Source organism: Urocampus carinirostris, chromosome 12 (genome assembly GCF_059441175.1).
Source record: "Urocampus carinirostris isolate Australia breed hairy pipefish chromosome 12, RoL_Ucar_1.0, whole genome shotgun sequence".
NCBI classification, from domain to species: Eukaryota; Metazoa; Chordata; class Actinopteri; order Syngnathiformes; family Syngnathidae; genus Urocampus; species Urocampus carinirostris.
In genome coordinates, this window is record NC_142360.1 from 17,823,336 (window position 1) to 17,836,791 (window position 13,456).

Here is a 13,456-nt window from a genome sequence, read left to right on the forward strand (position 1 = left end):
ACCTTAAGTACCGGTATCATTTTCCGTTCATCTTGCCGGCTGTGATTTTTGGACTGTGTACTTTGATGAAGGACATTTAGTTTCAATCGCGGGACTCAAAGTCGGGTTTGGGTTAATTTTGTGTTTGTGTTACATTTTTTAATGTGGGCGCATGCGGCTTATATACAGGTGCGGCTTGTGTAAGTACAAAATTGGCTTTCCTCTTAAAATGTGGTGGGTGCGGCTTATAATCAGGTGCGCTCTATAGTCCGAAATTTACGGTATATAAAAAACCACTAATTAAAAGTAAAGTAATGCAGCTTGAAATTATGATAACTGTCATGCAACATGTTTCAATGCAACCACGTCACGATGTGCGGCATGTTGAGTGATGTACCGTTTTTGTATTTTGGTTAATGTTTTAGATGATTGCAGTCGTGCACAGACACCCTGACTTTTGTATTGTTTTGTTTACTGAAGGCAGGTACGTGGGAAAGCTATGTTCATTGTTATTATAAAAGTGTTTCACTATTAATGTGCTCGCATGTTGTCTGCTGGCCATGGCTCCAGCTCAATAACATCGTGCTGAAAAGTATTGCAGTCATGCACAGACGCCCTGACTTTTGTATTGTTTTGTTTACTGAATGCAGGCAATAAAGCGAGTGACTGTGACCCGTTGTGTCGCGCATGATTGAGGGTGGTTACATATGGAGGAGGATGGCTGTGGAGTATGGGGCGAGGGAGGGGCTGAGACGGTTGATGGAGCGCAGGTGGAAGTAGGCTGACCGGGTGATGTTATTTATATGAGAGTTAAAGGAGAGTGTGCTATTGAGGATGACACCCAGACTCTTGACCAGAGGGGAGGGAAAACTGAGGAATTGTCAACAGAAAGAAGGAATCAACTTTAGAGAGGGTGGATTTGGTGCCAATAAAAAGTAGTTCTGTTTATCGCTGTTTAGTTTTAGGAAGTTGGCGGTTAACCATTATTTTATTTCGTAAAGGCAAGAGTTAAGGTCAGGTGGTGGGAGTATTGAGTTGGGTTTGCAGGGAAGCTAAGTCTTCTGAATATTAGAGGACTTGTTTCCAAAACTTTGCTTGTTATTGATCTTATTAGAAATCACAATCTTAACCTGATTGGTCTTCATAAGACCTGGCTAAAACAAATGATTTTCGCGGCTAAATGAGACTTGACTCCCTGGTCACATTTGGCACAGCCTGTGTTACTGAGAGTAGTTTGTTAGTAACACTCGTGACTTTATTTAACAATAATTCCGGTACCCTCCCATGGCTGACACCCAAGGGTATATTAAATCTGTAGTTGCAAATTACCGTGTTTTCTCACACTGAAGCCGACACCCCCAAAATTAAATTAAAATTGCTGCGTCATACAATAAATAAAAGAAAACGTGTACACCAACCTGTGGAAGCAGTAAACCCCTTGTAGTTCTTTGCCGGTGCAATATGGAGTCCTTGCAAACGAACACTTAGCCATAACACTTCATATCCATCTTTTTGGGGGGATTTAAAACGAAGATCCCCTTTTTCATTCATGGGTCCTGTCAAAGATGTTTGTTTGTTTTTCACCAGGCATGGCATATTGGAAAATAACTTTACAGACCAAAATTCAGTGCTCTTTTACCGTAAATTCTGTGCTCATGTTTTCTTCATTATTTATGATTAAGGTAACCAATGATCTTCTTCTGGCAATGGACTTTGGCGCTTCATCACTCTTGCTGCTGCAGGACTTTAGTGCTGCTTTTGACACTGTGGACCATAATATCTTACTAGAACGGTTGGAAAAAATGATTGGTCTCTCAGGAACCGTCCTCTCATGGTTCAGATCCGATCTCTCAGATAGGATGCACTGTGTTAAATAAGGTGAAATGACATCTGAGCCCTTTAGTGTTACCTGTGGTGTTCCGCAGGATTCACTACTTGACCCCCTTCTTTTCAGCATTTACATGCTTCCATTAGGTGATATTATTTGCAAGTATAATATCAGTTTCCATTGCTACGCAGATGACACTCAACTATATATTCCGATGAAGGAATCTGCCACACTAAATTGTGGAAATTTGGAGGCCTGCCTCATTGAGATAAAAGGGTGGATGTCACTCAACTTCTTGCGCCTTAACTTTGAAAAGACCGAAATGTTAATTATTGGTCAATCTAAATGCCGTGACTTGTTCTCAAAAACTGCTCTGAACATTGACAAATATAATATCACCAAGAGTGACTCAGTTAAAAATTTAGGTGTTATATTTGACCCCGATCTGTCCTTTCAAACACACGTGAAGAATATTACTACAACAGTTTTGCTAAAATTCGTCCTATGCTGTCTCAGTCAGATGCGGAGATTATAATTCGCGTTTGTTACTTCCCGTCTTGATTACTGCAATGCACTACTCTCCGGTCTCTCAAAGTCCAAAATCAAGATCCTTCAGCTGGTACAAAATGCTGCAGCGAGGCTTTTAACTAAGACAAGAAAGTTTGATCACATTACCCCGACTTTAGCTAACCTGCATTGTCTCCCTGTTAGCTTAAGATGTGATTTTAAGGTTCTGTTGGTATTATACAAAATCATGCATGGACTTGCTCCCTCATAACTTTCAGATTTAATTTCCCTCTATGTTCCGCTCCGGAGCCTTCGCTCTGAAAGCGCTGGTCTACTAGTGATCCCAAGAGCCAAGAAGAGATCCGCAGGTTCGGGAGCATTCTCCATCCGGCCCCGGTGCTGTGGAATGCTCTTCCCCCTGAGATTCGATCTGCAACCTCAGTGGAAATGTTTAAATCTAAGCTTAAAACACACTTGTACTCTATAGCATATGAATAACCTATATCTTTCATAGACAATACATGTGTATTATTTGTTATTGCAACATCCATTGCAGCCTGGTCAACCTTGAAGAGGGATTACCACATGTGCGGTCCCTTCTTTAGGTTTCTTCATTTTCCTCATTTTGAGTTTTTTTTTAGTTGTTCCTTGCCCTTATGTGGGTTTTAGACCAGGGGATGGTGTAATTATAGTCTGTGGTTTGCAATAACCTGTGCAGCCCTTTGAGACTCTTTGTGATTAAGGGCTATACAGATAAAAATGACTTGACTGGTGGGCTCCCTATCAGCTTTCAAACAGGTGCACAGAACTCTTTTTGGCTAACCCATACAACCCAAGGACAAGAGCATAAGCTTCCCAATTACAATTTGGAGGCAACTGGTAACTTTCTTAAGACTTAAATCTATTTTCAAACAATGAACTGCTGTGATTTATCATTTATAATTCTCGCACGCCATCTAGCAACCAACATTATACACTGCATTTAAATATGTGATTCCTGTCTAAATCGAATATGCTTACGGTCGTGTGTTTTATTCTATCCTCCAATCAGAAATCTAGGAAACGGTTTAAGAAAGAGGCTCACGCTTCAGTCCGTGGGATTATTTCATAGCAATCCAAGAACGCAAGTTTGCCTTGTTTCAATGTTCTTGCTTTTCTTTAATGAATGTGTTTGATTGTAACTCAAAAGTCTCTAATTTCATCCGGACATCGTTTTGAACCTGACAATTTCTTTTACCTTTTTTTAATCACAGAATCATACCAAATAAAGGCCAACTTGAATTCATTTACCCTGATTTTGGTTGAGGGTGTCCAACATTTTATTAGGTTATGTTCAAAAATGACAACAAGTGATGAACACAATTATAAAACATTTTTCCTTTACTTTTAATGGCATGCTTCAATTGAAAAAGAGCTCATTCATGATTTTTGTTATAAAACCTGTACCATTGAATCATCAAAGTTTCACTGTTGCTTTAAAGGAGAAAAATTTTCCCTGCTTTTATTTCAAGGTATTCATACAACCATAACGCTTGTCCGTTTAGCCCTCAGTTTTACCTGACTAAATCACAAAATCCATAAAACAAAACAATGTAGCGGGGCCACGAGATGCTCTTATGGACAGTTTTTGGTGGGGTCAGAGAAGCGATTAAAGAGGCGCTGGCTGCATATCGACAACAGTGGGGTGTTTCTTGCGAAACTTGAGTTCCCGGTGCATCTGACACCAGCTGCACCACATGCAGAAACACGAGGACAGTATGTCGTTGCACATGGACCCCTGTAAAAAATTGTGATGACGTCAACAGAAAAATTTCAGAAAGACATTTCACATAACATTGTCCTTTTCTTCGCTAGGGTAGTCACCACCCTAAACAAGCACACAAAACTGTGAAAGAATATATCTTTTGGGGAATTCTTGTTGCTGCTACATGCTATTGCATTACTTTTCATTGCACTATTGGCACAATGCACTATTTTTCATTACACCATTACAAGTCAGGCCAATCTCCAAGCATTACTTTGTACGTGTTTTTGCTATATATTCTGACATTATTTTATCATATTTTTTTGATGTGTTTACATCGGAGTGCCATGCCTAATATCGTTGTAATCAATGACAATTAAGACAATTCAACTTTAATGACCATTTTACAATCAGAAACCTCATATTACCAGGAATGGTTTTATTGACATTCAGAATCTATCTATCTATCCATCTACCTTAGTCATATCCCTCGAGAGGGGTGACCGACAGCAAGACAAACACATACAATAACAAAGAAAATAAAAAGGGGAAAAAATAGCAAAAAACACACACAAACATTTTTGGACCATGGCCAACCCAAAAGCCCAAACACCCAAACAAGTTAAGCACCTCGGCACCCAAGTTGGTCATGCTTTCGTCCCTCCAGATGGAACGGGACACAAGAGAGCGGCCATGTCACGCTGGTCAGTGTGACACAACGCATTATTTTGTTCAACAACAGGCCCTGACAGATTTCACTGGTTTATCCCTGCCGCATCATACAGGTGCCCTGCCCATCCCTTAAAACGCGTCCAAAACATCCCACTATCCTTTTACAACACCTCTCCACTCATTCCTATCACCAACAAGAGCTCTAGCTTCCACTATATTTAGACCTCTTTCCTGCAGTGCACTCATAACGCCATCCATCCACGTCAATCTCGGCCTTCCTTTTGGTCTCCTTCCAATTACTTCTGCTTCAGAATCTACATCCGCTATATTGTTCAGGAAATGGAGAACTAAGCACATTCAGACTTTATTTCCATTAGGGAAAAATTAGCAGCTACATGGCTATGCAGATATGAATTGCCGTGGATACGGTCCTAGCGCAGAGGTAGGCAACCTGGTTCTCGGGGGCAATAAATGACGGATTACAGTACATTTGTCAAAATCAGTGTTACTTAATGTTACTTTTTTTGATCAGTGAACACTCGCAATGAACACTTCTTATAATGCAAGGTTATTGAACACTTGCGACGAATACGAGAGAATATCGGCCACCATGCATACCTTGAGACCATATCTGTTGCGGATGCCCACTCTCAGAGACAAAGCCGCCGGAGGTGCAAACAGAGGAATCCCAAAAGCGGTCAAGACAGCAGGGCTCAACATGTCGCACAGCGGAAGGCATCTGTTCTCTCCAAATTTCCCTGCCACTGAGCAGGCCAAACATGGGCAGCAAAAGAAACCATAGCAGCCTGAAAGACACCAAAAATATTAAATGACAAGGATTCCTCATAGTACCTGCCTTGATATGATGAAACACTGATTAAACCTCCTGTGCACAGACAGCAAGGCAAACATAAAATTGTTTTTTGTCAGCATGGAGTCATGAATATAAATTCAAAAGATGAGACACTTATACAGTGCCTTGCAAAAGTATTGGCCTTCCAAGAACTTCTTTACATATTTCAGGCTTCAAAGTATTTTCCAAGAATCAACGACATGTGAGACACAATCGTGAAAAGACTCTTAATGTATTCAACGTTTTATATCAACAAATAAACAATAAAATACTGAATAAAAAATTAAAAAGTAGGCGTTGTGAAAATACTGTCCCCTTTGAGTTGATCGCAGTCTTTTTAGGTATGGCTCGATAAGTTTTACACATCTTGAAACATAGATATTTGCCCAGGTTTCCTTACATAACAGCTCAAGTCTCTTTAGGTTTAATGGTGATTGTTTTTGCACAGCATTTTTCAGATATTTTCACATATGTTCTATTGGATTGAGTTCGGGTCTTTGGCTTGGCCATTCTAACGCCTTTATATTATTAGTTTTAAACCATTAAATCGTGGTTTTTGCTTTGTATTTAGGACTGTGGTAATGTTGGAAGGTGAACATGTGCCCCATTATCCGTATTATTGCAGACTCCAACAGATTTTTTGCCAGTATCACCCCATCCATCTTCCAATCAGCTCTAACAATCCTCCCAGTCATTTCTGAAGAAAAGGAACCCCAGAGCATAATGCTACCACCACCATGATTGACAATGGGGAAGGTGTTTTTTTTAATGTGATGTGCAGTGTTCATCTTACGGCAAGCGCAATGCTTTGCATTCAACCCCAAAAGTTCAATTTTGGTCTCTTCTGATCGTTTTATGGTATTCTTTCAGAGAGGGCTTTCTTCTTGCCACTCTTTCATAAAGGGCAGATGTATGCAGAGTGTTGTGTCTTATGCACATATTGTCCCACCTCTGCTGTGTATGCCTGTCGGTCATCCAATGTGATCATGGGACTCTTGTTTGCTTCTCTGATTAGTTTTCTCCTCGTTTGGGCCAACAGTTCAGAGGGAGGGCCAGGTCTAGTGATGTTTGCAATGGTTTTATGCTCTCTCCATTCTGATATTGTTGCTTGCACTGTGTTCTGGGAATATTGTAAATGCTGCGGAGTACTTTTTTATCCCGATCCTGCTATAAATCTTTTCACAACATTTTCCTGAACCTGCCAGTTGTTTTTTGTCTTTATAATGGTATCTGTTCTCTACTGTCTCCTTTCACAGACTTCCGAGCACATCACAGAGCAGGTGCATTTAAACTGAGACGTAATGACTCTGTCATGGTTTGTCATTTATTTCGACATTGGATCATTCAGAAGTCATGAGGGAACTTCTGGAGTCAGTTGGCTGAGCTGAAAGAACAGGGGCCAAATTTTTACAAAACCTAATTTTCAGTTTTTTCGTTTAGTACATAATAAAAATCGTTAAAATTGTATTCCACTTCACGAGTGTGTTTCACATGTTGTTAATTCTTAGAAAACATTTTCAGTTTTCGAGCTTTAAGTTTGAAGCCTGAGATGTCAGCGTCCACCGGGTGATGCTCATGACCTGCGAAATGAATGCATTTCTTTACCTACACTGATTTGAGAAATACAAATGCATATTTAGTCTTGCTTTTTATTCTAATCTATATTGTTCTTATGAATTCGTTTTTTTTACCACCTGAAGCGCTAAATAATACTCAACGGTCCCTTTAAAGCTCACTTTGCGGCTTAGCAACCGTTATTAAAATAATAAAAGGTTCTTACAGGAGCCTTTGTCTTGACAGCAATCAAGGATGCCGGTGTTCCATTCGGACAGTTTTGGAGCCATGCTGAAGAAACAAATAGTCAAAGTCAGCAAGTACATGATAAAGTATGTAAGAAACATTCTGAGACGTTTTTTCAGCTTTTTACTGTTTTTAAAATCAAACACTTGGGCATGTTTTTACATTGGAAAAATTTTGCGGCACACCGCTAACCAAAAATGTTATGAAATGACACTGAACAGTATGTTTAATTACAATATATTTTGTAATACCCCCATTTTTTTTTACAGCACAGACACTTGACAATTACATATTTGCAGAAAATGATTTATAAATGTTTTATAAAATTTTAAAAAGTGACATTAGATAATTTTTCACGGCACACCTGACGATCTCTCATGGAACACTAGTGTGTCGCGGCATAGTGGTTGAAAATCACTGTACTAAACTATTAACCTATAACGTTCCCACATTTTTGTTTCTCAAAACGTCAAAATCAATAAACCCACTGCAAATCTTTTCCTAATAATCCTGTTATCTCACCAACACACTTACCATATGAGCACTTTTTAATGCTGTTTCTACACTTAATCTATTTTTTGCAGTCAGCAGTAGCATACAATATTCCCTGTAAAACTGTCAAGGGTGTGACCGGTGGCTTTCAATGCTCCAAACTGGGTTGGAAACACCATGGGCTAAAAGAGACAATGAGCAAAGTATCGACTGTTGCATGCAATTGAATTCAATTCGATTCTCGTTTTTCTGTCCACTGTAGTTATTTTTTTCTTCTTTTTCTAAATGATGACAAATTACCACCCGAAAGCTCCATAATATTGTTTGTAAATGATGTTTTACTCCACCTTATTTCTGTCTACAACATTTCAAAATTCAACCTGTCCTTGCATGACATAAATTAAGACAGATAACAATCATAAAACTAAGTTTACCTTACCTGTTAGTGTGTCTTATCACAGTGGGAAGCTGGAAGTGACTGTGTCAGTTTGAGCCTGTTGTTCAATCTTCGCTTTGCAGAGCAATGCAGACCAACCAGAATACATGGCAGAGTTTTTACAAGCAAGCATTGTTTCGTCAGGCAGGTGTGTCTTATTATTTGTTACACATAAAACATATTAAGTCTTGAAAAACCTGTAACGTGGTTTTCAGCGTTTTACAAGTGATACTGGGGAATGCTCATTGATTTCACTTTTCATTTAGGTTTTAATCACACGACTCGAATTTGTTAGACTTGTACAGACCAACATAGGTATGATGTTAACAATGTTTTCACTTGCAGATTTTAATAAACAATAGAAAGGCTTGGAGTTTCTAAGTTGATTTTATACAGTGCCATGAAAAAGTATTTGCCACCGTTCCTGATTTCCTTCTTTTTTTTTTTTTTTTTGCATATTTATCACTCACAAAGGATTCAGATCATCAAACCAATTTTATTATCATTGAGCGATACTAAATAATAAATAAAACTAGTGCTAGTGTATTTCGGATGCATGATCCAAGAGCGCTTGCGTTTGAGGGCACAAACTGATGACCTGATGCTCTCTTCAGGAGCTTCTGGTAGACACCAGTATTAATTATTCCGTCAACCACAGCGAGTTGTCCTGGTCAGCAAAGCAGCCCCAGATCATCACACTTCCACCACCATGATTTACTGTAGGCCGAATGTTCCTTTTGTCAAATGCTGTGCTACATTTATGCAAGAAGTGAAATTTTTGACCTATCAGTCCACAGAATGTTTCTCCAAAGGTCTTGGGGATAATCAATATCTCTTTATGCTTATGTTAGACGACTCTTTGTGTTCTTTGTGACAGCAGTGGTTTTCCCCTAGGAACCTTCCCTTGAAGGCCATTTTTGGCAAGTGTTTTTCTTATACTGGAGTCATGAAAACTGACCTTTTCTGCTTTGCTGCCTTAGGAAGAGGAACACTTGTTTGGTTGATGGAATATTGAATTCTGGTTTACACCAGAAAATCCTAAATTAGAGGTAGTGGCCCTCAGTCCATGCCCTCAAACTGAAGCTCTCTTAAATCATGCATCAGGACAACCATCCAAAACACACTAGCAAGTTCAGCTCTGAATTGCTCTAAGTAACAAAATGAAGGTTCTGGATTTAAATCCAATTGAGGTGCCATGGTGTAACCTTAATTGCACATGTCATGCCAGAAAACCCTCCAATATGGCAGATGTAAATGTAAATGGTCTGCATTTATATAGCACTTTTCAAGTCATTGAAGGCCTCCTAAAGGGCTTTACAATGTGCTTCACACATATCCACTCACACAGCAGCGTCTGTCATGCAAGGCTCCTACCTGCTTATTGGGGGCATTAGGGATTTAGTGTCTTGCCCAAGGGCACTTCGACATATCACACAGAGGATCCGGGATTCGAAACTGCGACCTATTGATCCCAAGACGAGCGCTTCACCTCCTGACCTACTGCCGCCCCAAGATTTGAAACAATTTTTGCAAAGAAGAGTGGGAATTTTGGTCCACTCAACAGCATTTTGAAAGATTCATTAACAACTATTGAAAACGTTTGATTTCGGTTATTCCTGCCAAATGTGGCCCAACTCGCTTTTAGGTTCAGGGGGCAACTACTTTTTCACATAGGGCCAGATAGGTTTGGTTTTTTATGTGGCTCAGTAAATGGAATCAAAACGCTATTTTTTATTTCCTTGGGTTGTCTTTGTGTGATATTAAAATTGGTTTGATGATCAGAAGCCTTTTGTGAATGATACATATGCAGAAAACACAGAAATCAGATATGGGGCGAATACTTTTTCACAGCACTGTACAGTAGAATGAGGATTGTCTTAATTATCATTGATGACATCGTGGTGAAGATTTTTTTTCAACAAGATCAGACATGAATCTTCAGAATAAACATAAAATATACATAAAAAAAGAAGAAGAAGATAAATAATAATATCAAGATAAATGGGCAAACATATTTTCAAGGTAGTGCTTGGAAATTAGCCAACGTTGTAATAGAAGTGCGATGATAAATAGTGCATCGTACCAATTGTGCAATGAAAAGGAGTACAAGTTTTAGCATCAACAAAAATTTCAGAAAAAGTAATTTGTTTTTTTATTACAAATGGCAAAATATATGTTTTTCAAAGTCTTGTGAGCTTGTTCAGGATGTTGATGGCCCTGGAGAAGAACTGTCTCTAAGCTTGTTACTCCTTGCTTTAAGGGACCTGTAGGACCTACCGTAGGGTGACAAGTCAAAGAGGTGGTGGCGGGTTGAGAGGAGTCCTTTATAATATTGTTGAATCTGTTTCTGTATCGCAAGCGGGCAATGTCCTCTAGACTGTGTAAAAAGCGCCTAATGATTTTCTCGGCTGTATTGATTATTCTCCGTATGTATTTTCCTTTAGCTGCAGTGCTCCGAGCATACCACACTGTGAGGCTGTATCCCAGAATGTACTCCTACTGTGGCTCTGTAGAAGTAGACCAGAAGCCTCTGTTCCAGGTTGTTCTTCCTAAGCAATCTCAGGAAGTGGAGTCGCTCCTGGGCCTTCCCACCACAGCTCTGTTGTTTACAAACCAGGTGAGGTTTAAGTAGATGTGCATGGCCAGGAATTTGAAGGAATGTACTCATTATACACAGTCTCCATTGACTATAAGTGTGACTGAATTTGTGGTGCATTGATTTTAGTTTAATGGCAAGATGGTTAGTTCAGAGGACCCGGGTTCGAATGCAGCTAGCGGCCTCCCTCTGCTGAGTTTGCAAGTGCTCCCGGTGCCTGCACTTCGGTTTCCTCCCACATTCCAAAATCATGCTTGGCAGGTTGATTGGCAGGTTAAAATTGCCCCCAATATAAATGAGAGTGAAACGGTTATATGTCTCTGAGTGCCCTGCAACTGGCTGGAAATAGGTTCACGGTGTCCCCAGTCCACGGTCAGAAGACAGCTGGGATGGCTACCAGCACCCCTGTGACCCTGGTCAGGATAAGTGTTGGAGAAAATGGATCGATGGATAAAATTAAGTTTATTTTTCTAACATTACATTGTTAGCGTCCCCACTTGTTTCCTGTAAGCCGCCTCATCTCCATGAGAGACGAGGCCAACCAAGATGGTATCAATAAACTGGCAAGGAAAGCGAGCTCTGTTGTGGGCACAGAGTTCGACAGCCTGACAACAGTACCTGAGAGACGGGCACTGAAAAAGCTGCGGTCAATCATGGACAATTCATCACATCCACTACACAGCATTATATCCAGACAGAAGAACAGCTTCAGCAACAGACTGCTGTCACTGTCTTGTACCACGGACAGACTGAAGAGATCTTTTCTTTCTCATGCCATAAGGCTCTTTAACTCCACCCGGCGGAGTAAAGGCCCACATTAAACCCCACCCGCTACATTGCATATTACCATACTTTTATTGCAGTGTGCATTTTATGTAGCACTATTTAAATACTCTATACAACACGCTACAGTGGGTATTAGCACGTTACATTGGGTATTTGTATATTGTATTCCTTTTGCTTTATTATTGTATTGTTCTCAGCAAAGGGGATGCTGCTGGAAATGTGAATTTCCCTGCGGGGATGAATAAAGTATCTATCTATCTATCTATCTATCTATCATCAGTAAACTTGACGATTTTGTCAGTGGGATGGGTGAATTTCATTTCATCATGGCGGCGCCCTGTTCGGCTGCGGCTGCATCGGCTTGCAACGGTTTTTTTACACGTCGGCCATAAGATCCAGTCTTCGACTCAGTTTTGATGGCGCACAAAGTCGGCTCGAACTGCAGATTAAGATACGATCACAGTTTTTTTTGCTGGATATGCGATCATCCAGACATCAAGCGCTCGGTGTTTATTAGCCACGGACTGCTATGTCAACAAGACCCAGCGGCCTACAAAGCAGCGAAGCAGAGTGGCAAGACAGCGGCGTGACCGCCGAACGAGGACATCAAGCGCTCGGTGCTACGACCACTCGTCATCAAGCGCTCGGTGCTACGACCACTCGGGAGTGTTTATTAGCCACGGACTGCTATGTCAACAAGACCCAGCGGCCTACAAAGCAGCGAAGCAGAGTGGCAAGACAGCGGCGTGACGAGGAAGCGGGCCGGGCTAACAGCTAGGCTAAAGGCTAACCCCTCTAACATCCATTTTGCTCTCCAACGTTCGCTCTCTGGACAATAAACTGGACCATTTAACAACTGGAAGTGGCATCGAAGCGCGAGATGACGAACTGCTGCGCTAAAATTCTGACGAAGACATGGTTAATCTTATCTATCCCGGCTGACGTTCAAAGAACCTGTGCGGGTCAGATGTATCGACATTTCGTTCTGTATACACGTGTACACGAATGACAATAAAGTAAATCTGAATCTGAATCTGAATCTGAATCTGAATAGTAGAGGGCTCAGCACAAATCCCTGTCAAGATGGAAGAAATACGGCGTCTGAATATCAGAGTATCACAGCCTGTGGGCGGTTGGAGAGAAAGTCCATAATACAGCAACAGATAGGAGAGCCCCCTTGCCACCTCGCCACCTTGATCATCGGGACAATTATGTTGAACATAGAGCTGAAGTCCAGGAAAAGCATTCAGACATAGCTCCCTCGCAGTATAAAAACGTTTGACCACCTCTTTTGACGTTTTCAAATTGTCCGTTTTCAAACCAGGCAGTACAGTGGATAACTTATTTGGACATCTGCCTCACAGTTAAGAAGTCCTGGGTTGCATTTCAGCTACCAGCCTCCCTCTGTGACCAAAAACATGCACGGCAGGTCAATGGTTGATTTAAAAAGAAATTAAGGAGTGAGTACGTAAATGAATGATTATCCGTGTTTGTGTGCCGTGACATTGGCTGGCAACCAGTCCAGGGTGCCCCCTTCCCACTGCGCTGGAATAAACCCCAGTACCCCCATGACAGCAAAATGAATGATTGATTGAATGAATGAATAAATGAATGAATAAACAAATGAACGAATGACCAAATTGCTATTGCTTTGGCTTGTCAGTAACTGTTTAAAGAACTCCCTCACAAATATAAGCTGCAGTCTTGTTAGTGATCAACACGTTCAGACCCACAAAACTATATTTTCCCACTGAGAGACATAA

General features: G+C 40.7%; 1 protein-coding gene across 1 annotated transcript; it reads right to left on the reverse strand.

The window, feature by feature from the left end:
* Nucleotides 1-3,719: 3,719 nt before the first annotated feature.
* Nucleotides 3,720-8,392, reverse strand: LOC148355144 (cornifelin homolog B-like). Its single transcript, XM_088349828.1, has 4 exons — nucleotides 8,315-8,392; nucleotides 7,364-7,428; nucleotides 5,349-5,536; nucleotides 3,720-4,091 (listed from the first exon to the last, which is right to left on the reverse strand). The coding sequence occupies exons 2-4, from the start codon at nucleotides 7,425-7,427 to the stop codon at nucleotides 3,963-3,965; spliced, it is 381 nt and encodes a 126-aa protein (XP_088205954.1). The 5' UTR covers nucleotide 7,428; nucleotides 8,315-8,392; the 3' UTR covers nucleotides 3,720-3,962.
* Nucleotides 8,393-13,456: the final 5,064 nt, after the last annotated feature.

Bases quoted from the DNA above. Each gene is read 5' to 3' on its own strand.
- LOC148355144 (XM_088349828.1), bottom strand. From the start codon at position 7,427: ATGGCTCCAAAACTGTCCGAATGGAACACCGGCATCCTTGATTGCTGT. The intron at 5,537-7,363 runs GTAAGAACCTTT...GGTGTCTTTCAG, and splicing joins CTGTCAAGACAAAGGCTCCT to GCTGCTATGGTTTCTTTTGC. The intron at 4,092-5,348 runs GTATGCATGGTG...AATTTTTTACAG, and splicing joins GCAACAGATATGGTCTCAAG to GGGTCCATGTGCAACGACAT.